The sequence below is a fragment of the Equus caballus genome, chromosome 12, assembly GCF_041296265.1.
Source record: "Equus caballus isolate H_3958 breed thoroughbred chromosome 12, TB-T2T, whole genome shotgun sequence".
NCBI classification, from domain to species: Eukaryota; Metazoa; Chordata; class Mammalia; order Perissodactyla; family Equidae; genus Equus; species Equus caballus.
Window position 1 is genome coordinate 17,336,865 of NC_091695.1, and position 9,418 is coordinate 17,346,282.

The 9,418-nt window shown below is 35.2% G+C and overlaps 1 protein-coding gene across 1 annotated transcript; it reads right to left on the reverse strand.

Moving 5' to 3' along the window:
• On the reverse strand, positions 1–1,205 carry LOC138916624 (olfactory receptor 5D18-like). The gene has a single exon (XM_070229589.1). The coding sequence runs from the start codon at positions 1,102–1,104 to the stop codon at positions 88–90; it is 1,017 nt and encodes a 338-aa protein (XP_070085690.1). The 5' UTR covers positions 1,105–1,205; the 3' UTR covers positions 1–87.
• Between the last annotated feature and the right edge of the window lie 8,213 nt (positions 1,206–9,418).

The window sequence follows — 9,418 nt, forward strand, 5'->3', positions numbered from 1 at the left end:
GTTGAAAGGTTACCATATTCATGTACTGCTTTGCTATTGGACAATTCTTACCAGACTCTCAAAAAGAAATAATGGATATTTCTATCTTTATATTTTATCACAGAACAATCTAATATTGATTAACTTCTTGAGTGTATCTTTCACATCTTTGTTTCTGAGGCTGTAGATCAGTGGGTTCAGCATGGGGATGACCACTGTGTAAAAGATGTATGCTACCTTGACCATGAGCCATGAACTTTTGGAGTTAGGAACACAGTAGAGAAAAAGGATGCTCCCATGGAAAATGGTAATGGTGGTTAGGTGGGAGGCACATGTGGAGAAGGCTTTGTGGCGTCCCCTAGTTGAAGGCATCTTCATGACAGTAATAAAAATGAAAACATATGAAGTAAGAATGATCATCAGACTGCATATTTCATTGAACGTGGCAGAGACAAACATGATCTTCTGGTTAATGTATGTATCTGAGCAGGAAACAGCAACAATGGCACCATGCTCACAGCCAAAATTATTTATGAAGTTATTCCCACAAAAGGATAAGGTCAACAAAAAACATGTGAATATTAAAGAACAGGCTATACCCCAAGAGTATGATGCGCCCACCAACAAGGAACAAAGCTTCTGAGACATTACAACTGTGTAGACAAGAGGATTACAAACTGCTACAAATCGGTCATATGCCATCGCTGCCAACATGAACATTTCTGTCACGACAAATATGCCTGCAAAGAACAACTGCATGATGCATCCTGTGAAGGAGATGGTTCTGTCTTTCACAACCAAGTTTTCTAAGAGTTTAGGTGTAACTACTGTAGAGTAACAGAAATCAACAAAGGATAAGTGGCTGAGAAAAAAGTACATGGGGGTGTGGAGTTTGGGATTGATCTTGATAATCACAATCATGCCCAGGTTCCCCACCACTGTGATTGCGTAGATGGTCAGGAATACCAAGAACAGGGGCAACTGGAGTTCTGGATATTCTGAGAAGCCCAAAAGAACAAAGGTGACTCTGCCACTCTGGTTTTCTTTGTTCCTGTGGACAAAATATGAAAGTTTATCCACAGAAGTAAGAACCAAAATTTGAAATAAGTAAAAGAATAGAAGCATTGAGAAGTTCGATGGGTCTCTATTAAGAGTGTTGCTGAAAATGCTACACTTCCACTGTTACATTATTTCAAAAGTTAGTCTTCACTTATGTGATGATTACATAGTAAATAATAATTTTGTGTAAGTGGAATAATCAAAAACAAAGTTAAGACAGGAAGGATGAAAAACAGAGTAGACATCGTTATGTTTCAAATAATAAAATTCGATTTCCTCATAGACAGCTAATGCCAGTCATGAGGGGTAGATCAACTCTGCTGAATCTCAGCTTAGTAAAACTAGTTGTATTAGAGGAAATACCTATCATGAGTTTCTACAGTTTCTTCCGTCTCACCTCTTAAGCTGTGAGATAATTAACTTATATGTTAAAAAAATTTTGAAATGCTAACATTCCTACAAAATGATCAATTTAATAGCTTCTTTGTTGTTCTGTGTTCTTTCCAGTGCCCTTCTGACTCCTAGTAACACAGTAGTCTCGGGACGTTCTGGAGCTGTGCTGTAGATGTATTATAATCTTTTCACTTTTGTAGAACCAATTTTGAAAATGTTTAAATATTATTGATTGCATATTACATTATGCATCAGGAGGCATTCACAATGAAATGTATACTGTGTCTTCAGTGATAACAGTTGAAACAATATTGAACAAAAAGCTCTTCATTTTCCAATGTAGCAAATTTTTTAAGTTGGGTAAGTGACAAACAATAAGAACTATGAAGTACTTGAAAATGCATATAAATTTCAGAGTGCAGGAAAAATTAAATTTAAAGCTTTTCCAAAGACCAGTGTCAGGATAGAGAACTACCTCAACACGGCACCATGGTATTTCTTGAATATTACTTGATGTCAGTAGGTATTTCCTCAGGAGTAAAATGAGCATAGTAATAGTATAAAATTTAAGTCACTAGAAAGGAAATAGGTACTTTGATAACGAATTGAAAGGCTATATGATATGACATCATGCACAGCAGATATTTAGCTTTCTTTTTTATTGGATTTATGAGTAATTGGTATGACATCAAAAACCTTATTCGGTTATGCAAATCAGGCCAAGCATGTACAAGTGTCAACAGGTGGGGACACTTTGGAATAGAATGTAGAATTTTTTTCCTACAGAACCCACACAACGGAAATACTATGGGATTTCTTTGGGTACTTCATCTAAGATGCATAATAAATGTTCCCCATTCTCCTACAGGTTTTTTCACCACAATAGAATATTCTCAGATCCCCACATTCTTCTGCCTGTAGGAAAGATATCTTCCAAAACCCAACTCCATGACAGATACTTCCTCTGTAAAAATCCTTCATAAGGTCTTAGCTGTGGAAAGATGGAGTATGGCAATTTTTCCCAGCCACATTCCTTCAATTTAAAATACTTTATGCAGCATCGAAGGAACAATTTTCCATGATTACTTTAACCTAACTGCCAATGACATTTAAGATTTCAAATACTTTTTATTAGTTAACACATGAAGTTTACATAATTCAGCCTGGCTTTTCCAAAAATTCTTGTATCTATAAATTCAATCTCATTATCACTTAAATTCTTTTTTAGTCATGATGGAGTTATCAAGCTCTGTTACGTAACGCATGCTCATTTACTTATAGCTTATTTTCCCATTTTATCCTCACTCTTATAATGTTTTATTTTGCCACCTACCATTATTGACATTGCTCACTGTTTCTTCTCTTTTGTATACATACAAACTTAATATTTATATCTCACAGTTACCATGTGCTATATCCTATCATTCACAAATGTGATAGTTTGTCACTTTCTTCCTCAGAGATCATAGGAAGTGTGAAGACAAGGCCCATTTTTTATTATTCTCTTTTGCCAAAATGTTTATTTCATTGCTGAGTACATTGTGGCCACCCAATGAGAAAACCAGGATGAATATCATTTGAAAGAAAAGAATTAGAATATGATAATGTAAACCCTCTCCTAGTCAAACTAAGTGGATTTGTGGGCTCTTTGTTCTGCGCATGTGTTTGTGTACTGCAAAGATCACTAAAACTCCATATTTACCTTTAAAGTAAAAGAAAAGAGACTGAATCGACTCACCTAAATACAAAAGCACTTGAATGAGTCATTTGCTGAAGAATTCTTTGTTAAGATTAATGAACTCCAGGAGTGCTCCTGCTTGATATTTAATTAAGAGAAACAGATTTGAAAACACTAGTAGGAGTCCAGAGAATATTTCATTAAATACTTCCTATAAGTTACTTTTTTCCCCAACCTATTAGGAAAACTCAGAGATACCAAAGATAAGATCACATCTGAAAACAGAATTCTAACACCAAACTGTGTTACAAATATATGAATCAAGACCTCAGGGACATGGAGCCTAGAGAATACCACTGAAGTATTGTTTGAAGCCTGCAATTCAAGTAATTAGATGTAACACTGTCCCATATGATATCTTCGCTTTATATTTTGTTCCTAAAGCCCTCCTGGGGGCATTTGTATTATCAACTTTACTCTATTAATCTTAAGAAAAATAAATAACCCTGTATATGTCTTTAACTTTACAGGGACATAAAAAACAGAAATGTACAAAGGGAGAAAGCATCTATAAGACAATAGCTAGGAGAGTGATTATTAATTCATATTGATTTATTTTTCTATTTTCTCATAAAGGTATATTTATGTTCCTATGTTTCTAAATATAGAGCTGCCTAAACAATGTCACATTTTTATTTTTTCTTTGTTAATTAGTAATGTGTTATAAACCATTTTCTATTTACACTCTCAGTTTTACTAAAAGAAAACAATTTGTGTTGGCCTTTTAAGTGTAAGTACAGAGGCCTCAAATGTTCATATTTACTATTGAATCTGAAAAACAATTGGGGATTATACATTTCCTAAATATACGAGTTTATGAAAAGGATGATATATTCACTGATTTTGGTAACTCTATCCATCATGCCTTTAAAGACACAAATTAAATTTACCAGTGACTTGATGCAGTAGAGGATTATTTCTTACTAAAGCAAGATAAAGCATGCATTTCTAAACATTGACAACTCTGTTCCTTGTAGTATTATAGGGGCTGAGGTTTCTTCCAACTTGTAGCTTACCATCATTATGGGGCTTCTGAAGTTATGTTTCTCTTTTGTAAGTGAATAAGAGGTAATCATGGAACAACTCTGTGAGTACATCTTTAGAAAAGATCAATCTCATTGAAGCTGACCTCACATACCACAGAGGGGAATCAAGGTCAAGAGATAGTCAAAAGTCTCAGAAACACTAAACCTGAGGAAGTACAGATAAAAAGTGATATGGAGGGCTGGACTGGTAACATAGCAGTTAAGTGTGCACATTCTGCTTCAGTGGTCCAGGGTTTGCTGGTTCAGATCCTGGGCACAGACCTAGGCACCACTTATCAAGCCATGCTGTGGCAGGCATCCCACCTATAAAATAGAGGAAGATGGCCATGGATGTTAGCTCAGGGCCAATCTTCCTCAGCAAAAAGAAGAGGATTAGCAGAGGATGTTAGCTCAGGGCTGACCTTCCTCAAAAAAAAAAAAAAAAAGTGATATGGATCTGTACTCATCAAGGATATTGGTCTGTACTTTTCTTGTAGTGTCTGTCTCTAGCTTTGATATGAAGGTAATGCTGGGCTCACAAAATTAATTTAGAAGTTTTCCCTCTACTTTTGGAAGAATTTAAGAAGGATTGATGTTAACGCTTCTTTAAATGTTTGTAGAATCCTCAACAAAAGACTAGTAAATTGAACCAAACAACATATTAAAGGGATTATATAATATGACCTAGTGAGATTTTTTCCAGGAATACAAGTGTGGTCCAACATAAGACAACCAATCAGTGCAATATACAACGTGAATAGAACAGAGGAATAAAACAACATGGTCAGTTCAATCGAAACAGGAAAAGCATGTGACAAATTGAAACACTCTCCCATGATAAAAACACTCAGAAAACTATGACTAGTAGGGAGCTTTCTCAACCTAATAAAGGCTATTATGAAACTAATAAAGGCCACTTATGAAAAATCCACAGGCAGTATAACAAATGATTAAAGATACCATGTGTGGACCTATACACGGTTCATCAGGCCATGCTGTGGTGGTGTCCCACATGCAAAATAGAGAAAGATTGACAAAGATGGTAGCTCAGGGCCTATCTTCCTCACCAAAAAAAAAAAAAAAAAAAAAGAAGTATAAGCAAGAAAATAAGAAATAAGTGAATTGGACTTCACAAAATTTAAACCATTTGTGCGTCAAAAAACATTGTCAATAAGGTCAATAAAAAGCCTACAGAATAGGATAAAAGATTTACAAATCAGGGGCTGGCCCCGTGGCCGAGTGATTAAGTTCACGCGCTCCGCTGCAGGCGGCCCAGTGCTTCGTTAGTTCGAATCCTGGGCGCGGACATGGCAGTGCTCATCAGACCACGCTGAGGCAGCGTCCCACATGCCACAACTAGAAGAACCCACAACGAAGAATACACAACTATGTACCGGGGGGCTTTGGGGAGAAAAAGGAAAAAATAAAATCTTTAAAAAAAAAAAGATTTACAAATCATATATCTGATACTAGCCTAATATCCAGAATATGTATAGGACTCTTACAACCCAACAATAAAATGTCAAACAAGGGGGCCGGCCCCATGGCAGAGTGATTAAGTTCGTTAGCTCTGCTTTGGTGGCACAGGGTTTCACTTGTTCAGATCCCGGGCACTGATGTGGCACTGTTCATCAGGCCATGCTGATGCGGCATCACACATCACATAACCAGAGGCACTCACAACTAGAATTGGGACTCTGGGGAGAAGAAGAAGGAAAAACAAATGAAGAAGATTGGCAACAGATGTTAGCTCAGGTGCCGATCTTAAAAGAAAAAAGGTCAAACAAGATATAAAACAAGATTTATAAAAGTCTAACAAGCACATGAAAAGACACTCAACATCTTTAGACTTTAGGAAATTGGAAATCAATACCATAATGAGACATCACTTCACACCCACTGGGCGGACTCTAATTAAAATGTGTATATATATATACAATAGCAAGTGTTGGCAAGGTTTTGGAGCAACTGAAACTGTCATACATTATTAGTGGGAATATAAAATGACTCAGACACTCTGGAAATCAGTTTGGTGATTCCTCATATAAACAAATATAGAATTACTATCAGACCAAATGCATAGTAAAAATATTTGCCTTCCACAAAGAGAAGTTGCCCTTTGCCCTCAGTTTCTGGGAGGTAATCTATGTCTTACCTGACAAAAGTGTCTGTTTAGGGAGGGTGGCTGGCCACACCTGATATCAAGGTGGGGCTGACCATATTACACAATCTTCAAGTAGGGATTGCCCATACCAGAAAGATTAACCATGAGATTTAGTGTGGAGGCTTTTAGATATGGAGTATCAGTCAACCTGGAGGCTGAGACCAACATTTGGACAATCAATCAATTAATCAAGCCTCTGTAACAGAGTCCTAATAAAAACTGAACACTGAGGTTTGTGTGGATTTCCCTGGTTGGGAATAACTCATGTGTATTGTACAATGTTAATTCTGGGACGATAACATGTCCTGAGGACAATGGAAGTTTCCTTTTTGGACCCCTCCTAGACTCTGTCCAATACATTTCTACCTTTGAGTTATTTGTCTGTGCCCTTATCTTGTGATGAACCATAACTGTGAGTATACTTCTCTGTAAGTTGTTTGAAATTTCTGGGAAATTAGGGTACCTAAATGTGTTTTTGGGAATTCCTCAGACTTGTAATTTGTGCCAGAATTGAGTGCTGGATTATATGCTGTGACCTCAAACCTTACAGTCTGGCTAACTCCACGGTACCAGCAATTCCACTCCTAGGTATATACAAAACAGAATTGACAACAGGCACTCAAGCAAATACTTACACATGAATGTTCTTATCAGCATTATTCACAACCGCCAAAAGGTGAAACAACACAAATGTCCTTCAATAAATAGATGGACACACTAAATGTGGTGTGTATATATGTATGATGGGATATTACTTAGTAATAAAAAGGAATAAAGTACTGATACATGTTATAATGTGAATGAACCTTGAAAACAGTATGCTAGAATGAAAGAGGTCAGACACAAAGGTCACATACTGCATGGTTCCCTTTGTATGAAATGTATAATATGGGTAAATACATAGAGATAGAAAGCAGATTTCTCATTATTAGGACCAAGGAGGAGGGGGAAATGGGGAAAAACTGTTTAATGGGTATGATTATTTTTTGAGATGGTGAAAATAATTTGGAACTAAGTAGAGGTGTGGGTGTACAATATGGTGAACCTTTTAGTGTCAATGAATTTTTACTTGAAAAAGATTAATATTATATTATGAGAATTTCACTTCAATAGAAGAGAAACCAGTTATGAAAAGGAAATAAGATTTGATTCTATTTTTTATCTCAGTCTCTGCAGCAGTTGATTCAAATTTTTCAAAGGTAAAAATCATGTTATTCTCCTAACTAAAATTCTATTGCTTCAGTCTTCCATATTATCAATAATTCATTATCCAGAAAGAAGGAAGTAAATAAGTTTTTCTTGTTCTAATACTCTATCCTTTCTGTTCCAGTTTGCTGAAAATTTTTATCATGAATAGTTGCTTAATTTTATTAACTATTCTTCACATCTTTTGAGGTGACTATATGTTATATTTTATTTTGTTAATGTGGTGAATCACATTGATGGACTAGTAATGATATAGCAAGCTTGCATTCCTAGATTAAACCTCTCCTGAATATGATTTATTACCCATTGCATATATCAATGAATTGATTTGCTATTTTAAGCACTTGTCCATATATATTTATGATATATTGTTCTGGAACTTACCTATCTAGTGATGCAGGTATCATAAAATGAACTGGAAAATGTTGCCTGCTTATTCTATTGTTGGTGTAAATTTATGTACGATTGGAATTAAACCTCTCTAATGTGCCATATACATTAGGGATAAGGCTATCATTTTTGTAAGGTATTCCTGAAATTTTGTTGATAACAGTAGGGAAATAAACACCAAATATAACCAGAAAATCACTCATACATGTTGCTTCTCTGAGACCCACAAGGTCAGAACTATTTTCATACACTTTCTATTGGGCTTTATCTTTGTGCTTAGAATGCAACTTTTTTCATCAACAAGACAGTCTTTGAGCTTGAATGAACTATGAATCTAAGCAGCAATATTCAGGAAAGAAAGAGCCTTGATGTAGGAGCTCCACAATCCCTTCCCCTAACTGCCCGTCTGAATTTCCTTATTTCTCTTTCAGAGTCAATCTTTTTCTAAGAAGATAAAGAGTAAGGAAGATCAGTTATGCAGTAAAAATGTCACCTAACACCCCTGGAATCCTCATATTATAAAAAAATTGTCCAGCATTGCAAATTTCCTGAAGTTGTATTACTAAACATTATATGAAAAGTAATATTTACATAATATGGTCTACATTCAACTTATAACATTTTCTCCATTAAGTGACTATTAATTCTGTACATTCTTCCTTTAATCTTGTGAATACCTTCACCAAAAATCTTGACACAGCTCCTCAGAAATGAAACAAAGGAACTGCACCTATCCATGGCACTATTAAGAATATAAAGTAAGAAGCGTATAATTCATATATAGAAATGAAGAGCCCATCTAAAAGTGCACAGATTAAAATTATAACTTTGAAATGCTTGGAGAATATCTGCATTATATTTGTGTAAGTAAATGTCCATTCAAAAGCATTTTCCAGAATAACTAAAATCTATTCTAAAGGAACTTACAGCTATTCAGATGTTTTTCTTTATAATTTGTTTTATTTTCTCCTTAGGATCTTAAATCCAAAGACCTATAGCATATATCAAATATAGCTCACCCTATACTGCGTTCACATCCTTTAGATACATGTTTTCTGTCATTAAAATATTTTTATTAACATACACACAGCCTATCAAACTACTTGTTGACTGGAGCACTTAGTTGAGTGTGTATGACATCTGGCTGACAGAGAGTTAAAAGTTAAATAAATCACATAACTCTATACATTATATATCTTGAATTGTTGAATATATTGTTACATATTGTTCCACAATCAACTAAATAGGTTAGGTTACAAAGTTTGACATCAATCTTCATTAAAATGGAAATTAGAATTTTTTATTTGCAGATAAAAAGTCCATGATTTGGGTGAAGTCAATAACATGATTCACAGTCTGCAGTTGGACTGAAACCATGATAACTTGGAAATTTACTAAAATTTTGTCTATCCTGTGAGACATCAACCATGATCAGCCATGGAAAAGTCTGTCAAGCTACAACAG